The 21,391-nt window shown below is 40.8% G+C and overlaps 1 protein-coding gene across 1 annotated transcript; it reads left to right on the top strand.

The window, feature by feature from the left end:
• The first annotated feature begins 462 nt into the window (after positions 1–462).
• map1b (microtubule-associated protein 1B) lies at positions 463–21,391 on the top strand. Its single transcript, XM_071466301.1, has 7 exons — positions 463–1,013; positions 3,239–3,340; positions 11,293–11,375; positions 12,317–12,457; positions 12,831–18,024; positions 18,127–18,365; positions 18,973–21,391. The coding sequence occupies exons 1-7, from the start codon at positions 830–832 to the stop codon at positions 19,126–19,128; spliced, it is 6,099 nt and encodes a 2,032-aa protein (XP_071322402.1). The 5' UTR covers positions 463–829; the 3' UTR covers positions 19,129–21,391.

The following is a 21,391-nucleotide window of genomic DNA, read 5'->3' as shown; positions in this document are numbered from 1 at the left end:
ACCCTACCTCCTTAATTAACAAAGCAGCCTGTAACCACTAGATTTTAAAGCAGTAGAGGCCCTCTTTAACAGGGGTACAACTTCAAGTTCAAAGTGCATGTGAAATAGCACCATTCACTGGTTTTACATGCAAAATTAATCCACAAAAGTCTTGCTTAAACTAAATTAGCTGTCTCTCAACTGCCCTGCTCCCCTTAAATCCTGATCAGAGCCTCACGCCTTGGTTTTCTGTTTCAGTCTTTGAGATGAAAAAGAGAGAAATTCTTGCATTAAAATCCACTTACGAAGCTTTTCATGAGTCCTTCTCAACCATAGACCCTTTAATATCTTTAACAGAGAATACAAAATTAAGCTTTTAAATCAAGCCAAGATTTTTGAAGGGGGTGAAGTGGTTTTAAAAAAAAACAGCATTTATAATTAGATGTGAGTGAGCACTATCTTCACCGCATAAAAGCTGTTGCTGTCTGAGTATAACACAACGAGTCATTTGTATTTGTAACAAATAACTTATGAATATTCAGCTACAGTACAAAGCCTCAAATCTCAGCGACTTCCGGAGGCGTATGATTCGTTGCGGATGACATCAGCTGCGGAGTGAGTTTGCGAAAAAAAAAAAAAACCCACCCCGGCGCCCTCTTCTCTCCCCGGTTACCGAATATGACACAATGTCTGCTGATATAAAAAGCTAGGGCCACTCCTATCGAGGCTCCACTTGCATGTCTGGAGACCACTCCGGAGCTCTGCAGCGAATAAAGGGAGGAGGCTGCTGCTGCTGTTGGGATCCTGCCTGCGTGCACAGGGAGAGACAGAGACAGACCGAGAGGACAGGATGGCCACCCTGGTAGAATCTGCGGATATGGAGACTTTAGGCGGCCAAACCAACACCGGGGCATCTCCCACATCCCCCAGCCCCTCGCAGCACTTCAACGACAGCAAATTTTACCTGCTGGTGGTTATCGGGGAGATCATCACGGAGGATCACCTAAAGTGTGCCATTGCGGACATAGAGAAAGGTAGGATGGAGCTTTAGGAGGTGGGTGTAGACCACCTACAGCTGATCTTAACGTCTTCATAACAACTTGGACAGATGTACATCGTAGAAGTTCATCCTATAGATTTCCGAGCCATGCAGGCTGTTGATGCACCTGTTTGTTGTGCCGAACTTTGCGCAGGATACGATTACGCAAAATTTACGCATATTAATTAACAGTAATTCATAATTAACACTACTGAACCTTATTTATTGGCTAATTTTCAGCATAAAAGGTGATGTTGTTCATAATAGGACTGCTGAACAGCCCCTCCCATTGACACGACCATCAGCTGTCGCCGAATAGTCACACATCTTTTCACCCACAGGTGCCTTCCCTGTCACCCTCCCACCGTTTAGGAGCAGTTAGGCTCATTATGATTGGGTTTTTTTTTTCAGTAAGATTAATACCACTAGGCCCAATTGTTGTCATCCATTCACATGGGCCAGGTCCTCTAAGAAAGCTGACAACAATGATTCAGCATTGATCTCGGACTATGCGTCAACAATGCATCATATCGCATTTCTTTGGCTCCAGAGCAGCTGCGTTTTTCTGCCGCAGCACCTCTGCCAGGCTTTATTCAGGTGCGTCAGGCTTTTGTTTCAGGCGAGCGGAGGGTCCCACGCATCTGTTCACAGGCAGGAAGACATAATAAGGTTATAAGTGTCCCACTGGTTGTGTTGTTGTGGGAGCGGAATAAATACGCTTTGTGTTTTGAGACTAGAATGATCATAACAGGACAGTAATAAAGTCCCCGTCTATCCTGTGAGTACACATCTCCATCATCATCTTCAGCATCATCCCGCATCCAGCGCTCTCATCCCACACCGGCTGGTGGGCGTGGCTCGGTCCGCACTGCGGTCCCTACGGAAAGCCACAAGGACCGATCTTCAAAGTGAGCAGGGCGTTTTTAGAAATGCTACAGCTGCTATAGTGGCCTGCCTCCCTGGCCTGGATGCTCTGTTTGTGTGTGTGTGTGTGTGTGTGTGTGTGTGTGAGAGAGAGAGAGAGAGAGAGAGAGAGAGAGAGAGAAAAGAGGGGCGATGACAACATGGCGCAGTTACAATGAGGGTGTAATATCAAGAGGTTTTTTTTATATAGATAGAGGGAATAAAGCTTCAAAGAGGATATGTGGACTTATGTTATCCCTTCACTTTGCTTCACTGACAAAAACATGCTCAAATCATTTGTGACACTTTTAAAGGTTAACTATGCTTCTGGAGGCTACAAAGAGAAAAACTGTCATCGTTTATTTTTGTTTATCACTTCAAATGATCCACTTATTAGAGTTCAACCTGTCGGAGCCACAGTCCATTTTATTTTCCTATTAAATCAACATTCAGTGGTTACTGTGTGGGCCTGAACTAAGTCAAACACTGAGGTTAGTTCAGTCCCACCACAAAGTCCATTTATCAGCTGTTCTGGGGCTTTCAGTTGTATCGTATCTTCTTCAGCAGCTGGAGTTTGTTCAATGAGATATAAAAATTTTCATATTTTAGCTTCTCATCCATGTTGGCTTGAAAGTTGAGAATGAAGGTGTATTCTATAAAATCAATTTAGTTTTGTTTTGATTTTCTATTTTCACTCATCAAATCTATTTTGTATTGTGTGTTAAATACGCGTCTTTTTCCTTCAGTTAATCACTCATTATGGCCACACCCTTTGTCTTATGTTTAGACTATCTATTGCAATACCCTCTTGAGTTGAGTGAAATAAAACGTGCAGTTCCCCACCCAGAAAAAAGCCTTAATTCTCTGTTTTAAGTTATTTTCTCTTCATGCCATCACCTAACTTTGCAGAGGCCTTCATTAGGCCTCCAGTCTGCATAATCATGGAGAGAGGATGATGCCACCATGACTCAGCTCAGTGGAAGCTACCAGTGCTTCTGGCCTGTGGCTAAACATAAAAGGGGCTATAGATATTTCCAATATAGATTTTTTTTCTCATGCCAAACCAGTAATAGGTCTATACATGTTCACTCCAAGATTTTCCAGTGAGCTGGAGGTAAAGGATCAGTGAAACTGACGTGTGGGTACAGATGAGACAGTTCACATTTGCTAGACCTGTTGCCAAGTTCTCTGTGCAATGTCTACTGTGTGTATTGATTCATTTCCACACAGTGGAGTTTTTCTTCACGGGTGTCTTGCTTCCTTCTTGCTCTTTTTTTTATTTTCTCGTTGATTTTTGTGTGTTTGTTTACCTTGCAGGGATCCGCTCATGGGACACCAACCTAATTGACTGCAACCTGGACCAGGAACTCAAGCTTTTTGTCTCCAGACACTCAGCCCGTTTCTCTGCAGACGTCAGAGGTAAACAGGAAATAAAATATGTTTTCATACTATAGTATCCTCATTAATGCCTTAATATGCTTCTAATAGTTTTAGTTGCATCCTAAACAAAATGTAAGGTACTCTTTCCCATTGATAGAATAGGTGTGCAGATCATTTACTTAAGTAAAGTAAAATTGCAACAGTTTAAAAATACTTGTCAAACAGATGCACCAGATGTGCCTAGTGAAAGTGAAAGTAGTCATTATCTGGAATGTGCAGCAGAATGTTCGTTGGGGTTGGCCGAGTTGATTTTAAATACTTTAGTAAGTGATCATTATTAAATGGTCTGCAAAAATCTTCTACTGTCTAAATGTTTTCACCAGTTTTTAATTTAAATGTTAAAAAATGTTCTTGAAATGAGTGAAACAAGACAAAATAATAAACTAGAATAATGAAAACTTTGATATTTGAATACAGTGAAATTAGTCAAATTATTCCTTCTCTGTCTTTTTCACTGTTTATAGGAAAATACATTTTAATTTCCAAATTAAAGGAGCTATTTGTAAATGTAGCTATTTCTACATAGCCAGCTTTAGCACAGCTGTTTACTTACCAGTCTAGAAGAGATGCTGTGAGTTCAGCGTCAAACTTCATCCCTTTACTCACCAAGATCTGTCTCCAGCGGTGGACGTCAATGTTAACTCTTGTCTCTATCGTGACTTTTGTTCTACTGAAGTTAGCACGCTAACCAGTTAGCCCGTCTCGTCACTTTCCAATAGCAACTCACTGCCTCTAATCTGCCTTCAAGACAGAGGGCGTATTATAACCTCTTGTCTTGTACTTGCGACAATAGCCGAAGCTCTTGTCAAGTAGCAAACAAAACTACCTGCTCCCAGCAAGAAACCACATTTTGCAGGAAAGAAAACTCACAAATAGTTCCTTTAAAGCAACTTGAAAAGGGGTGATAGTGATTGTCATTTTAAGAGCTGTGTATGTTTTGTATGAAAATAATCTACAAAATACGCAAAGTAACCAGTGTCAGGATAATGTAGAGTAGACGTATAAAGTAGCAGCAAATGATTATTGTACTTTACTCAAGTAAATTTACTTAGTTACATTCCACGGCTGCACGTCTCAGCAGCGCACACTGTCATTTCACAGTCAGCTATAACCTCCCTGCAGTCTGCTAAGCAGAGGGGTTTTCCCTGGATACACCCTCTCAGCATTATTTTGCACGGTGCTTTTATAACTGTATAATTTGCAAGGTGAGGGAGTGGCTCCACAAAGGGGGAACAGATGCAGTGTGTCAGGACATGTGGTCTGTCAGTGGGCAGCATGGCCTTGACGGTCAGCAGCGGTGAAAGCCTCTGCTTGGCTCTGCTCCATATTGGATATGACCAGCAGGGCTTCATACTTCACAATAGATTGATGCAGCTTACAATTTTTGCGGCAGAAAAAAATCAGCTAATTTATTTTAATCTGATAATATTCCTTTATAAAAATCTCATAATTGGCATTACAGAAGTGAAATACTCTTTAGAGGGAGTTCAAACATTGTGATTTATCGATGGTAGTATTCAAAGGGACTCCAAACCCCCACTCCCTTACACCCCACCTTGTTTGTGCCATTTTCCCATCCTCCATTCTTCTCTCTCGTTCTTCCTCCTGTGTGCTGTTGCCTTGCAACCCAGTATGCGATGCACAGTTGATTTGGGAGTAATTAGCAGTGTAGAATCCCCAGTGGCAAGTGTCTGTCCGTGAAAATAAAGGAGGGAGGGGAAAAGAAAGGACTTGTGGAACAGAGTGGGTGAGGGGATCAGAGAGGGTGAGGGGAAAAGAAGGGGGATGAGGGAAAGGCAAACAAGGGAGGGAACGAAGGAGGGACGGAGGTAGGACAGAGGAAAACATACAGTAGGTTAGGAGGAAAGAATAGGGTGTGGATAGATGTGAGTGTTAAAAAAAAAATGAAATGCAGAAATAATGAGGCCTAGACTTAAAGAGTCGATGCTGAATAACAGTAAAACTCTTATATTTTCTCTTATATTCTTATGCCTCAGGCTTTTGCAGAGTCTCTCTCAAGGGAAGGATTTTCACTTTCTTTTGAACTTTTAATACTTGAACTGCTTCATGAAGAGCTTCCTGGAAAACTAGAATATTTGCTTTGACAGTGAAAGGGCTCTTATGTTCACAAAGACAGTTACCTTGCACTGAGACATGAGTGGTTCTGTACTATATATCAACAATGCTGAATTATCCTTATATCACAGTGTAAAACACAAAATCTGCTTTCTTGCCAAGAGTTTGATAAGAAGATCGAATCCACTCTCATTTATGAACCTTAAATATGAAGCTACAGCCAGAAGACAGTTAACCTAGCTTATCTTAGCTAAGTTTAGTTTAGCTTAGCTTCGCTTAATTTAGCGTAAACACCGGGAACAGGGGGAAACAGCTAGCCTGATTCTGTCCAAAGGAAATAAAACACCTACCACCCACCAGCACCCCCTAAAGCTCACTAATTAACAGATTATACTGTTAAATTATACTTATAGGCTGCAGTAATCATAACTTCCTAAAGTCTTGTCATAGATGTGGATAGGTAAGTAGATTGAATTACCATTGGATGAATCCAGACGGGCTGTCTCCCCCATTTAGGCTAATCTAAGTTAACCAGCTGCTGTTTGTATCTTTATATTTGCTGGAAGGATATGCCAGCATGGTATGAATCCTCACATCTAACGCTCGGCAAGAAAGCAAAAAAGCATATTTCCTAAAATGTGAAACTAAGTCTGTAAATTTGCATGAAACTTCAATCAAACATTAGCAGTGTTTTCCAGAATAAAGGTGACTGATTTGTGAGCTGATCTGCTGACTTCACGTGAGGTATAACTTCAACATTATCTTATTAAAATTTATTTATACACTGAGGTTAGGGCTCAGTGCTCACAGGAAAACACAAACCAGAAGGTGGTACTGCGGCGGAGGTGGACGAATGCAATTATCTGTCTGCTTGATAGATGACTTGCCATCCATCACACTGCGATAGTGCAGAAGCAGCCTGGACCCCACAGTGAGGAGGAGGATAAGGGAGGAAAAAGAGGCCAGACAGGAGAGCCCCAGTGCGTCCCTGATGGACATATGATACATCTGCTTACATATAGATTTCCCAGCACTCTGCGTTCAGTGCTGACAGCACTAAAGCCTAAAAGGCAACTGGAGAGTTAAAAGGCTGTTTCTGAACCACAAACCAGTCAAGACTCTCGCTTATGAGATTATTGAAGACAGCGCTGCAGCCTCTGATCAATAGTAATTAAGAATTGTGTTGACTTTTGTGAATGAATTTGTCGGAGATAAAGATCTTCCTTCTCAACATTTTTCACATCTACATTTTCTCTTGATGCTGATTCAATCCAATCCTGGCTGTAAATCAGCAGATTGATTGATCAGTCATGCATCAATCAAGCCGCATTTTCCCTTGTGATCATAGCTGAAAAACTGAGAAAGAAACAGATTGTGAGAAGAGATCCTGTAGTGATTATTGTCTTTTTGCAACCACCTTGTCATTCAGTTTGACAGGCTAATCCCTAATGATAAAGAATACAAAGGAGTTTAAAGTAGGATGTTATTGATAGGCATTAAAACGTAACAAGTGATTGACTGTTCTGTGAGTCAGCAGACCTAATAGTGGTGCCAGTGCCATTAGCTCCATGCCCAGACATGTTACGTGTGCTAGTTCTCTCTTTAATCCAGTTGTGTAGGGACACGGGAGCAAGTGACATTGAAAACTGTGCTCAGGGGGCCCCCATCTTTGCTGCTGAAAGTCAGTGGGGTCAATTATTCTGTTGTGGTGGAAAAGGAAATGACAGGAAGCAGAAAGGTGCTGACGTGCACAGGGGATCTACCTGAGGAGATAAAATTATAATCTGTATGTGCAAGGGATTTTCTTCTGTGCAAGAGGAAGGAGGTGCTGCATTTAGTTGTTCCACTGATCTATTTTTGGTGCGGTGCCATCCACATTGATGTTCCCCAGCCTGGCTCAGTCTGTGGCAGACAGCCTATACCAGTCTTGCACTTTCTATTCAGCCAGAAGGAGAATGCTCAGTGATGCATGTCACATTACCTCGCCTCCCACTGAGACAGAGCTGCACTTGGCATTAAGGATTTTTATATCGATCAAAGTAATTGTCAGAGTCAAGCAAGCCTCAGTGCACAATCTGTCATCTTTTTTGACAAGTTATCTTAGACACACAGCAATTTGTCAGGGCGATGGTGGTGGTGATGGTGGCTTTCTTGCGCTTCACCAGTCCTTACCTTGCCCGCTGTATCTTATGCTTCATCACATAAAAGGCCAGTAAGCAGGGCGTTACCCACAGAAAGACACAAAGGAAAACATGATGCTTTTCTATTACATTACCAATTACAGATACGGCTTGTATACAGTGGCACAAGCAGGAAGACGTTCAGGATTGATTGTTCTCTCATTTCACAGACCACTGAAAACTGTTTCCTCAATCACTTGTCCTTAGAGGAGCTCTGGTCAGACTGCTGCCTTTTGAAAGCTCAGTGAGGCTGGTTTCTCCCAGACTCAACTGGGATTTTGACGATGCTGGTCTCAGACACAAATCTGTACTTCACAACACAGCTAATAAAGGGCATATGCAGAGGGAGTAGGCTTTTGTAAGGACCTATTAAAAATGTCAATATTTTGGTCTTACAACTTCATCAGGTAGATTACCAAGTAAATCACAAATAGTACGTTCACTTCTAGACTTTGAAGATACGTACAAAACTAAATAAAACAGACAATATCAGATCTGAAATAAAATCTTTACAGCTATAGTGTCCGTCAATGCAAAAAAAAAATCACCTTAATTACATTTTATGCTACCATTTTCAGTTGAATGTATTTATTTAATAGGACTAGCTGGCTGACTTTGCTTTGAAACATAAATATTTCTCTTTTACGCTAATTTACATTTGAACTTGACTAAAATCTTTTTAATCCACTTACATTCACTGTTACATTTGTGATTGTTCAATTATGTGATATAAACTTCATTCAAAATAATAAAAAATAAATAACAGAAATTAAAAAAACACACTCACAGTCTTGCAGATGCCATTTAAGTATCTGTCAAGATATTGAATTTATATGGAATCTCAAAATCAAAGTCACACTAGGAATATTTTTCCCTCCAGACAACTGAATCCATAAAAGAATTGGAGTGCAAATGGGAACTGCTATAGGGTTGACAAGTGCTTGGGAAATAACTAAACCCAGAGTCATTATTTCTACCTTCACTGAACTCCCCTGATTATTTGAGACTAATGGTCATATATTGTATGGAAGGAACCTCACTATTAACAGTGAATGAAAGGGTTTTTCCATAATGAGTGACAGCCCTTTGGGAGGAAGTAGCAGGGTTAGTGGATATGTGCTCCATGATGAGAATCTGCTATATGAAATATGTATGGAGGAGTCAGCTCGGCAGAAAACTGCTGCAGTATCACGTCTCTAGGGATGAGGCACACTCTGCCCTCGGGTGGTGCGCTTCTGAATTTGAAAGCCTATATTCTAACACCTCACTGCCCTCTGAGCATCACAGGGAACATATTTTTTGTCTTATTCTCAGCTTTCTAGTGGTTGCATTTCCTTTGCTTTTACCAGAGGAAATTGATCAACATCAACAAAATAAAAGTTGTCTTTTGTCAGTTGTCTCTCGGGCAATTCATTGATTCGTGTATTTAAAAATAAATGAGATAACAAGGAGAAGAAACAAAGACAGATTGTTGGGCTGAGTGAATGAAGCCTGATGTGTTAGGGTGAATAATGATGCTAGGGATACCCTGTGTGTGTGTGTGTGTGTGTGTGTGTGTGTGTGTGTGTGTGTGTCTGGTCAGCTGAGCCAGAGGATAACCTCCTAATAGAAACAGAGAAATGCACACTGTGGGATCAAAGTCATTATCATAATCAATCATTCAAAACCGGGATTGATTGATTATAAGCCCGTCACACTCACTGTTCATTTTCTGTGTTCAGCTCTGTGTTGTGAGGGGAAGGTGGCACTTATGGCAGACTAAACCATTTTTATTTTTATTGGGTTTGTATTGTTAGTTATATCATAGCAACTCAGCCCAACTAAAGAAATTAAGTAGAGGTGTAATAATTAATTGATATTCAGATTCATATTAAAACCATTTCAAAATAATTTCAGGAATTTTTCTGAGGAAAACTGTGAAAAATTCCCCTCTTCCAGCTTGTCAAATTTAAAAACCTGCTGGTTTTCATAGAGGAAACTGAACATTTTCATGTTTTGAGCCGTCGGTCAGACATGTTTTACTATTTGTAACATTTTATAGGCCAATAATTGGTTATAACTGGTTTGGGTTTACATCTCACAACTTAACTGTTTTGCCTTACTCACACCACTCTCATCAGTATTTTTTTCAGCCACATCAGGCAGCTGTTTTTCTGAAAAAGCCCTGATAAACATGATAAACTGTGCACTAAACAGAAGACAGACAAAGTTAGCGACTACCTGGTGAACATAGTGGAGCACTTAGCAGCTAAAGAATCACATTATTTCCCTCGGGATTTGGTAGAGACCAAAATAGAACCAAACAGAGAGTGAATATTGGATTTACATTTGTCAGGTGGCCAGACACAGGATGCAGTTGCATGTTAATGTTGACCCTTATCTGCTGGCTGTGCAACAGCTATCACATTCACCACATCAATTGATAACAATGTATGTTAAAGTGATGATTTCTGGGATGCATTCTAAATCTGTGTTCTTAAAAATTAGTTAATAATGAGTTAATAAAGGAAACATAATGCTGCTGTTTAATCATGCTACAAAAAATCATATTATCATCACCCGAAATCCAGCGGCATGGAGCTGCTAGATGATGCTTTATAACAAAGGATGATGGAGGACGAATTTGATCCAAAACAGCTTTTACTACCGTGCAGTGGGATTCAGGTTATAAGGGGAAATCTCTAGAGATTTCCATCTTAGTGACAAAGAGCTCTACTCTGCAGAGCCCATTGACATTTACACAGCTATATTGGAACTGCCAGATCATTTGTGTTTGATGAATTAGCTGATAAATTTTATGAGCCCTGCCCCTCATAGTCGAGATTCATATGGACTTTGTAATCAGTGCTTTATCTCATTATAATGGAAACAATTGTGAGGCTTGCAATGGTTAAAAGCCATTTTAGAAAGACAGACATGCAAGCATGATGATTTTTGATTTTCCCTGTGCAAAATTTTAGTGGTTGAACGTCAATACAAAATAAAGGACATCAGGGTGTACCAACTGACCAGACACGACTCTATTCTTCTTCATCTGTACATAGAAAGTTGACTATCAATGCAATTGTGTTTTAGAGAGAGACTTGTTGTGATTTTATGTTTTCAAACATATTTTGACAAATTTTCTGTGGACTAGGTCTGTAATCTGACGATTATTTCCAATTATATCCTTGATAATTTGACTAATCGACTGTTTAGTTGATAAAATCTCAGAATATACTGAATACTACCCCTTAGACTTCCCCAATCCCCAAGATGATGATGTCTTAAATGTGTTTTTGTCCAAAACCTGAAGATACTCAATTTACTATCCCATAAAACAAAATGAAGCAGCAAATCCTCATTACTAGGAAACTGCAACTGAGGTACTTTTGGCATTTTTGTGAGTAAAATAATATAACTTAGTAATTGATATCAAGTAAACAATTCTGAACTTTTTCTGTTAATAAACTAATCAATTAATCAACTTATCCTTTCAGATCCAATAAGCTCATTTAATTTATTGTATTTGTATTTGCACTTGTGAAAGGGAAATAAGTAGTGTTAGAAGCACCATATCAACAGTATAACATACAGATGTCACATTAAAAACAATCCCATGTTTTTAGAATATCTGTAGAATTATGACTGTGAATGTTTGGAACATTTACATCTATTTTGTGTTTTGTTTTGCAGGGCAGAGAATTCTTCACCATAAAAGTAATGTCCTGGAGACGGTGGTACTTATAAACCCTTCAGATGAAGCAGTCAGCACAGAGGTAAAATGAGCTATAATCTGTGAACATTAACAATATATTATGTTGTTATAACCTCTTCCTTATTCTTTATGTAACTTGGTATTTCATCTTCTATCCTCCAATCAAACTGATTCACTAATCCATTAAAAAAGTCAAATTTTTAAAGCAATTATAGCTTGAAAATGGTTATTATTCAGCATTGACTGTCCACCATTTATGGCCAATTACCCACAAGAGTAATATAAACTGTTGTTCATATTACCATTGGTTGTTGGTTGGAAATAAAAATAGGAGAAATCAGAAGTTTAAGGGACAAGAGTAATGTCTGGTTTACAGCTAGAATTACAAGTGCAGAATTCTACCCTTTGTTACTGCATTAAAGCTTTTGCGACATTTTGATGGGATGAAGAAAAAAGGAGGGTCAGGAGCATGGATGACACAAGATTTTCTCCTGTGTCACTGCTCCTTTTCAGTGTTGCCTCCACCCCCTGGCCATGTCTGCAGTCAAACTGTGCATTAATAATATCTCACAGCACAGCAGGATTGACCTGGCCAGCCGCCCAGAACAGCTGATGTTGCTGAAGTAAAAAAAAAAAAAAAAAAACACCAACAGAGAGAGAGAGAGGCAGAGAGATAGAGGGATGACAGGAAACATAGCAGAGTGGACAGCAAGAGAATATGTCAGCTAATTAGCTAATAGATTTTGGTAACATAAAACTGGCAATATTTTAAATACACTAAATCATTAAGCTTATTGCTGCAGCAGTAAGGCTTTGTATTTGTTGTCTCTGTAGCCAGTAATATTATAATTGTATACTATTACTTCTTTTTTCTAAAGCAATGGCAATAAATAAATTACTAGTTTATTTTTGTTCCAAGGATCATAATGTCTTTCCCTTTTTTCCCAACTGCGTTTATCACTTTCATAGCAAACAATATAATTTCTATCTTTTAATTTCCAGGTTCGTTTGATGATCTCAGACACTGCCAGACACAAGCTGCTGGTTCTCTCAGGGCAATGCTCTGAAAATACTGGAGAACTGATTCTTCAGTCTGGATCCTTCTCTTTCTTCAATTTCATAGACATATTCACTGACCAAGAGGTGAGCAAATATGAGGACTGTTTTTGTAAGTAAACAAATGACACATAACATTGTAGTACTATTCTTTCCAAAAGCTTAGATGCACAAATGGTCAACATGAAAAAACAAAAGTCTTTGCAATTTAGATTTTTTCACATCTAAATTTTGGGTTTGTACAACCCGTTTACGGCAAGTTAAATAAAGTTAAATAAAATAAAATGCATGGTGGTTCTCCTCCCAAAAAGCAACCATCCTAGCATTGGATAATAGTCTTAAGAATCACTGACACATAGATACAGTGCACATCCTGAAGCTGTGAATGCAGAGCATTGCTCATTTCATTTGCTTCCTGTATGTTAAAAATTAAAAGTAACTTAATTTTTCTCATGCCTAGATTGGTGAATTGCTCAGCACCATTCACCCAGCAAACAAAGCCAACCTTACGCTCTTCTGCCCTGAACAAGGCGACTGGAAAAACTCCAACTTGGACAAACACAACCTGCAAGACTTTATTAACATGAAACTTAACTCCACTCTCATACTCCCTGAAATGGAGGGCCTCTCAGAGTTCACAGAGTATTTGTCTGAATCAGTAGAGATCCCATCTCCTTTTGACATGTTAGAACCACCGACCTCCGGTGGATTCCTCAAACTCTCCAAACCGTGCTGTTACATTTTCCCCGGAGGTCGCGGTGACTCTGCTCTCTTTGCCGTAAATGGCTTCAACATGCTCATTAACGGTGGCTCGGACAGGAAGTCATGCTTCTGGAAGCTGGTGAGACATCTTGACCGGGTGGATTCTATCCTTCTGACCCACATCGGTGATGACAACCTGCCAGGCATCAATAGCATGCTGCAGAGAAAGATTGCAGAGCTTGAGGAGGAACAGTCACAGGGTTCGACAGCTAACAGTGACTGGGTGAAGAACATGATTTCTCCAGATATTGGCGTTGTGTTTGTGAATCTTCCTGAAAACCTGGATAACCCAGACCCTAATTACAGAGTGCGGAAGAATGTTGAGGAGGCAGCGTTCACTCAGCAGTTCCTTACCAAGCTAAATTTGAGGATGGAGCCTTTGCAAAGGCCTGTCGGCAACACTATAGAACCAATCATACTTTTCCAGAAAATGGGTGTTGGGAAGCTTGAGCTGTATGTGCTTAATCCATCAAAGAACAGCAAGGAGATGCAGCACTTTATGAAGCAGTGGACAGGTAGTGAAAAAGACACTGCTTCTATTCTGCTGCCGAATGGAAAAGAGTCTGAGTTCCCTGTCTCTTACTTGACTTCTATCTCCTCACTCATAGTGTGGCACCCTGCAAATCCCTCAGATAAGGTAGTGCGTGTTCTCTTTCCTGGAAATGCAACCCAGCATCACATCTTTGAAGGTTTAGAAAAGCTAAAGCACTTGGACTTCTTGAAGCAATCAGTTGTCACTCAAAAAGCATTGTCTTCTAATATGCCATCAACACCGACACTAAAACAAGCTAAGATGAAACACAGAACAGACAGCAAAGAGAGTCTAAAGTCTACCCCAAAGCCATCACCAAGCAAGAGCGTAAGGAAGGAATCAAAGGAGGAAGCACCAGAAAAGGCAAAGACAGATGCTGAATCAACTCATGAAAAAACACAAAAGACAGAGAAAAAAGACAAGGTCCTGCTGAAAAGGGAAAAGGCAAAGGCACCTGAGAAAGAATCAAAAGCAAAGCCAGAGCAAACAGCACAAAATGAAACTCCTGAAAAAAAGAAGTCTGAAATTAAACCCAAAGCTGAAAAGGAAAAGATTATTAAGAAGGAGACCAAAATGCCTGCGGAAAAGAAAAAAGAGATTAAGAAAGAACTAGCAAAGAAAGATGATATACACAAACAAGAAGTTAAAAAAGACGAAAAGGTAAAGAAAGAGGAGGCAAAGAAAGTTATAAAAAGGGACATCAGAAGAGACTCACCTATGAAGGAGAAGAAGGAAGACAAGAAAGAGCAAAAGAAAGATGTCAAAAAGCTCTCAAAAGACATAAAAAAGACCACTGAAGAAAAGAGTCTGACACCAAAACCAAAGCCCCTGAAAAAAGATGATGCCTCAAAGAAAGATACAGGGACACCATCAAAGTTAAAAGAAAAAGGAAAGCCAAAGGTTACAAAGAAAGAGACAAAGGTGGATAGTGGCAAACTTGCAGTTAGTACAGCTGCTGTTGCTGAGGATCCAGAAGTAGAAAGATCTCTGATGTCCTCACCAGAGGACCTCACAAAGGACTTTGAGGTGCTTAAAGCTGAAGAGTTGGTGGAGGATGATGCAACAGTGGAACAAAATCATGAAGAGGCTGTGATGATCCACCATGAAGAAATAATACATACCAAAGAGTCACCTGAGGCATTAGAGTCTGTCGACGAGGGTATAACCACAACAGAGGCTGAAGGAGACAGTGGAGTGACCCCAGATGAACAAGTTCTTAAAGGAAAACTCAATGGAAGTGAGAAGTTTGAAGATGAGGGCACTGTAATGGAGGAGACATCTGAGGGAGGAGATTATGAAGAGAAGGGAGAGACAGAGGAAGTTTATGAACCACAGAGAATGGAATCAGATAAAGATAAGCTTACTCCCAGTGAAGATGAACACCTAGACAGACACGATGAAGTCAAACCAGAGGATAATGTTGAATACAATGTTGATGTAACAAATAAAAATGTAGAAGATCAACTCAGAAGTGAAATACAAACAGATAAACAGAATCTGTTTGCATCCGCTTCACCAAAGGTGTCCTCGCCTGTTTCTCCAGCTGCATCTATCCATGACGAAATGCTTCCTGTTGGCTTTGAGACCTCCACAGCCTCAGATGATGAGAATCGAGATGAAGCCCCTGAGGATTACACTGTCACCTCAGGATGCACTCAGTCCACCATTGAGATCTCCAGTGTGCCTACTCCCATGGATGAGATGTTGACTCCAAGGGACATTATGAGTGATGAAATCACCAATGATGAGACTGAATCTCCTCCACAGGATGGTGATAGGTTTGAGGTATCAGCATCTGGAGAGTATGATAGGAAGAAGCTTTCTCCACTTCAGGATATGCTGGGATCAGATCGCTCTCAGAGTGAGGCCACAGAAGGCCAGGACTACAGCCACTCCGCTTCTACCATATCTCCACCTTCATCACTAGAAGAAGATAAATTCTGTAGGGACTTTCCCCCTGCAGGGAAACCTGAGGGATTTGACACAGCTCAAGAGTCTTGTGAGAAGTACAGTGCAGACTCAGCTAGACTCAATTTAACCTCCACAACATCTCCTCTTATTCGTTCTCCTTCAGTGGACCGCAAGGATACGTTTGATTCTCCATCAATTTTTGCAGCTCCAATAGAACTGTCCACCACACTGGCAGGTTGCACCAGACCAAGAGTGGATTCTTCCATCAGCCCAGATGACAAGACATTGGAAGGAGCTAACTCACCTCAGTCCTCCGGTCACACACCTTACTATCAGTCACCAGTAGATGAAAAAGCAGGAAGTATACCACCTGTGCCAGAAGACAAAGAGCAGGGTCCAATAATTGTGGAGGTCACAAGTGATAAAGAGGATTCCTCCAACAGAGTAACCCCTGAGCCTGATGAGCCAGAAGAAGAAAAGTGTTCTCCTGTAGAGAGGGAAATGTCCTCTCCAAAAAGCCCACCTTCAACTGAACCCGATTCACCAACAAAGAAGGAAAAGTCACCCTTTGATGTAGATCATAAGAAAACTGGAGAAAACAGCTATTCAGGCTTGTCCTCAACACCAATGACCAAACATGAATCAGACACGAATCCTTTCACAGCTTTCAAAGAAGAGAGCAAAATGTCGATTTCAGAGGGTACCACATCAGACAAGTCAGGAACCCCTCTGGAGGAAGTGGTAGCAGAAGACACATTTTCACATTTAGCTTCAGCATCCACTGCCTCTCTGGCCACCAGCTCCTTACCAGAGCCAACAACTGACTCTCCTTCCCTTCATGCTGAGGTAGGCTCTCCTCACTCAACTGAAGTAGATGACTCACTGTCTGTCTCTGTAGTGCAGACCCCCACCACCTTCCATGAGGCTGAGGGATCTCCATCCAAGGAAGATAGCCCCAGGCCCATGTCTATCTCCCCAGACATCTCACCAAAGTCAAAAAGCAGACCACAGATGGAGGACACAAAATCCCCAGAACATTCTACCATGTCAATAGAGTTTGGCCAGGAGTCCCCTGACCACTCCCTAGCCCTGGACTTTAGTAAGCAGTCCCCAGAGCACCCATCTGTGGGAGGCAGCTCACGTGCTACGGAGAATGGCCCAACTGAGGTTGACTACAGCCCCTCAGACAAAACAGATGTAAGACCATCTGGAGAGTTTAGCTCCACAGTGGAGAAGCCTTTGCTTTTTGAAGAGGCTGATTCAGTCCGTGCAACTTCTGCAACCCCATCAGATGCATCTCAGTCCACACCCTCTGTTACAACCCCATGCCAAATGACAGACATGTCACATGTGGCTGAGGAGACAGATAAGTCTCCTGTCACCCCCAAGGCATCATCTCTCACCCACTCTCCACATTCCAAATCGCCATCTCCAGTGCTTGGAAGTCCTCCGGCTAGAGACAGTACCAGCCCAATTTCACCATCTGCGGATAGCATTTCTAATAAATCTGACACACAGCAGAAATACGACAAGTCACCCTCACCTCCCAAAGCTACTTCCCCATCATCTTCTTTTGCCTTCACAAAAGAAGAGAAACTTTCCCCAGCAAAGGAGACTAACCCCTTTAAATGTGAGGATTCTACATTTGATGCAAAATCCCCCGTGAGCCCCAAAGTTCCCTCCCCATCATATCTACCTCTCTCCTCTGATCTGTATAATTGTAATTCTGCCTGTGGCTCCAGGGACCCTGACTCCACAAAGACAAGCCCCTCTGCTCCATCTAAGACAGATGTTGATCTCTGCTTAGTCACTTCATGTGAGTACCGTCACCCCAAGACAGAACTATCACCATCTTTCATCAACCCTAACCCTCTAGAGTACTTCATTAATGAAGAGAATGCTTTGGTTGAGGAGAAGCCTCTGGCCAAGTTGGGAGGAGGACCCCCACCTCCAGGGGGTAAGCTTTCCGCCAAGCAATGTGAGGAGACCCCACCCACATCCATCAGTGAATCTGCCCCCTCCCAGACAGATTCAGATGTTCCTCCAGGCACAGAGGAATGCCCCTCCATTACAGCAGATGCTAACATTGACTCTGAAGACGACTCTGAAACTCTGCCTACTGACAGAACCCTGACCTACAGGCACGCTGATCCTCCTCCGGTGGCTTACAGGGACTCTGCTCCATCCTCAGGCCATCATGATGTCTGTATGGTGGACCCAGAGGCCCTCAAGGCTGAAGAAAACCTCCACAATGCTAACACAGATGGAGGAGAAAAGGCCAAGAAGAAAAAACTCTCAAAAAAGACGTCATCACCTGCCAGGAAGACTGGTCTATCCAAAGTCAAGGACACAAAGACTGCCTCTCCAAAGAAGAGTGTTGGAGAAGGGAAAGATGCCAAAAATGCAACTAATACATCTGCATCCAGAGGTGTGAAAAGTGCCACATCAGGTAAGTGCAATTCATTAATTGTCATCATATACATGTATAATATTACTACTTTATATTTTTTAGAGAAAATCTAAAATCTATGTATGTTCTTGCCTCTTTCAGGTACTGGCAGTGGAAAGGCATCCAGTGGGGCATCTCTGCCCAACTGTCCTCCTATGTACATGGATTTGGTTTACATCCCCAATCACTGCAGTGCCAAGAATGTGGATGCTGAGTTCTTTAAGAGGGTGCGCTCCTCTTACTATGTGGTCAGTGGCAATGATCAGACAGCTCAGGAGCCCAGTAGGGCTGTCCTCGATGCTCTGCTGGAAGGAAAGGCCCAGTGGGGAAACAATATGCAGGTATGTTTTGAGTGGTCAAAGGTCAAGGTCATGCTGGCCTCACAAGACACTTTTTAGCCATTACTCAAGACTTCACACAGCAATTATGACAGAATTTCACACACATTATTATTTTATATGACTCTGGATAAACAGGGATTTAATCTGAAACTAGTCTAAGAGGCGGAGGCATGCAACCTTGAGGCGATAATTCTAGTTGTTAATGCCTTCATTGTATTATAAATGAATATCTTAATTTGGGGGTGCCCAAAGGGGTTGGATGTTTAAAGGTGATATTCAATAGATTAATTAGCTTTCCACATACCAGTCTCAAATTATGTTCATGCTATCAATGCAACAGACCTACATAAATAATTTTAACTGTGTCCATTTCTCTGTTAAAATGCTGCCAGTAATACCACCAAGCTCTGCATGAAAACTTCAAAAACATAATAACATTCATCAGTCAAATCTTCACAGCTAGAAAAGATGCCACTGCCATATGATGTGATGTGATTTAACATTATGCAAAATAACCCGGTCATGGTGTATAAGGGAAGAAGATGCCAAAAGATAATTTTTTGGTTGAGTGCCTGAATTCAGAAACCTCCCCCCTCTCTAATGTCAGGTCACTCTGATTCCAACCCATGACACTGATGTGATGAGGGAGTGGTACCAGGAGACCCACGACAAGCAGCAGGAGCTGAACATCATGGTTCTAGCCAGCAGCAGCACTGTCGTCATGCAGGATGAGTCCTTCCCAGCTTGTAAGATAGAGATGTAGGCCTGTTCTGCGAGAGACCTGTGGATCAGGAGGCCTAGTGCCTGATAATGAGATGGATCATTATTTGTAGAGGGAAAACAAATCCATGTAGCATAAAACCTAAGCAGACACTTAAACACTTATATGCTAAAATAATACTTCTTGTGTACTAAACCCTGAAAAAATAAATAACTGCAATGAGGACTAACACTAACAAAAGAACAATGATTTCTCCATAAGTTAATTACGTCTTTGACATCCTCAAGTTGTTATCTGATTTTTAGGTATAAAGGGGTTGTACTGGGAGGAAATTAAAAACCAGCCAAGACATGATTGTCCAATTATACTAACTCTAGCATAGCTCAAGTAGCTAATGATGTTATGTTCAGTTTCTTCTGTACCTCCTGATCAAAAAATATGAGATCATTTTGTTGATTGAACGGCTGTCAAGGAACAAAATATCCCTGCCAATGGTATATAAATAGTGGCTGTTATCCACACCAAAGGGTAAAACAATATGCTTTCTGTTATTGCCTTAGGGAGTCAAAATGAATGTATAAGAAGTGGTGCAACTAGCAGAAGAGTAGGCAAATTCTACACACTGGAGGTAATCCATAAAAAGACTGTTAAATGGTTCTTGAGTTGAATGATGGTAAATATAAATTAAGTTGAAGGGATACTCAACATTGATTAGCATTAATGATGTCTGACTTCATACTCATCACCGGCGAGACAGAGTGCCCCTACCATTGTGAAATTGTTTATGTTTTTAAGTTGTCTGGGTTTTATTTGATTTGAAGTTGTTTCTTCTTTTGTCTTGTTTATGTTGCTGCTGATGTATGAATATTTATTTATTATGTTAAATTTAAATTATTATGTGTGAATGTCCGGATCGCCTTTTGCACTGTGCAACAGAAAGTTGCCTCAGAACACTCTCCCTTGCCTCTGTCACATCTGTAAAATCGTATCATTTTCCACAATGTTAATGCTTTTTAGATGACTGCCTTTTATTTCAGACTGTCTGTTTTATTTACAGATTTTAAGTTATTTCAAATAGAGAAAATCAGATATTATTTCTATTATCTGTTTTTATGTAATCATTGAGCTATGGGGGAGCTAGCCTTTTCCCAATGTAAAGTTGGTGAAGCAGGATATTTTCATAAACCTTAAAATGTCTTGTTTTTCTAAAGCATTGTACTATAATTATAAATAGCTTTGTGGCCAATGGAATGGTTGAAAGACGTGCATGAGTTATGATGTATTAGGATTTTTTCTTCTTTTAATGGGGATTTTGCTCAGACTTGCATTAAGAACAACAGGGCTATATAGGCTAAATAAATAAATGTGAGGAGCATTTTATGATTTCTGCAAGTTGTGCCATGACATTGTATATTACAGTAACTCAAGCAGTTGCCTATGGCACTGTATCACTGTAAAACGTGATTTTGGGTGCAGCACAGTGTAGATTTTCAGGTTGATGTGAGCATTTAGGGAGGCTGAAAACTTCTTGTGACAATAGAGTTTCTCCTCTTTAGCCGGGATGAAAAGCAGGTTTCAGCAGAGACAAAGTTTTGAGAGGCAGCACACAGAGATGAGAGTGAGAGTGACTTGTGTGTTTTAGATGAAAGTATGTAAAACAAAAACTAGACACTTTAAACACAAACATGACACATACCAAACTAACAGTACAGAGGCCATAGACTAACTCTGGCAGGCCAGCTTCTGGAGAAATATTTCACAAAACAACGCACGATGATTACAGACTTTGGTACTTTGGTTTATTAAATCAACTCACCAAACTCACCAGATGTTTCTGAAGTTATGTCAGGTGTTCATGATACCACTATACACCACTTTACCTGCAGGGGAACCTCAAACCAACACCATGACCACACTGTCAAACAACAAAAAATTCTGAAGTGACATTTCTCTTAACCTGACATTTCTCTTTTCTCTGTCTTCTTTCTCTACACTTCCTCTATTTCTCGCTCTCTGTCTAATTATCTCTGCCTTTTTTCTCCTTATCTTTCTCTTGGGAGAACTTTAATAATGTTTGTCTGCAGCTGTGTGGTATATTTGTCTTGTGATCATGCATCCTCTCTGCCCTTTTCCCAAACTCATATATAACCTATAGCAATTAGTTTCAAGTGAGTATTCCTTAGTGCTTTCTGATGTTTGTGTGCAATATTTCCTCTACCCATATGGCGAAACTGACGTAAGAGGAACTACTACTAAAGAACAAACATTCAAAAACGACCACAATAAAATCTGTTGTGAAAAATAA

This window comes from Trachinotus anak, unplaced genomic scaffold, assembly GCF_046630095.1.
Source record: "Trachinotus anak isolate AG129_WGS33_773 ecotype Australia unplaced genomic scaffold, CSIRO_AGI_Tana_v1 ptg000028l, whole genome shotgun sequence".
NCBI lineage: Eukaryota > Metazoa > Chordata > Actinopteri > Carangiformes > Carangidae > Trachinotus > Trachinotus anak.
Note: the sequence above shows the minus strand (reverse complement) of the source record. Positions and strands in the feature narration are given on the sequence as shown.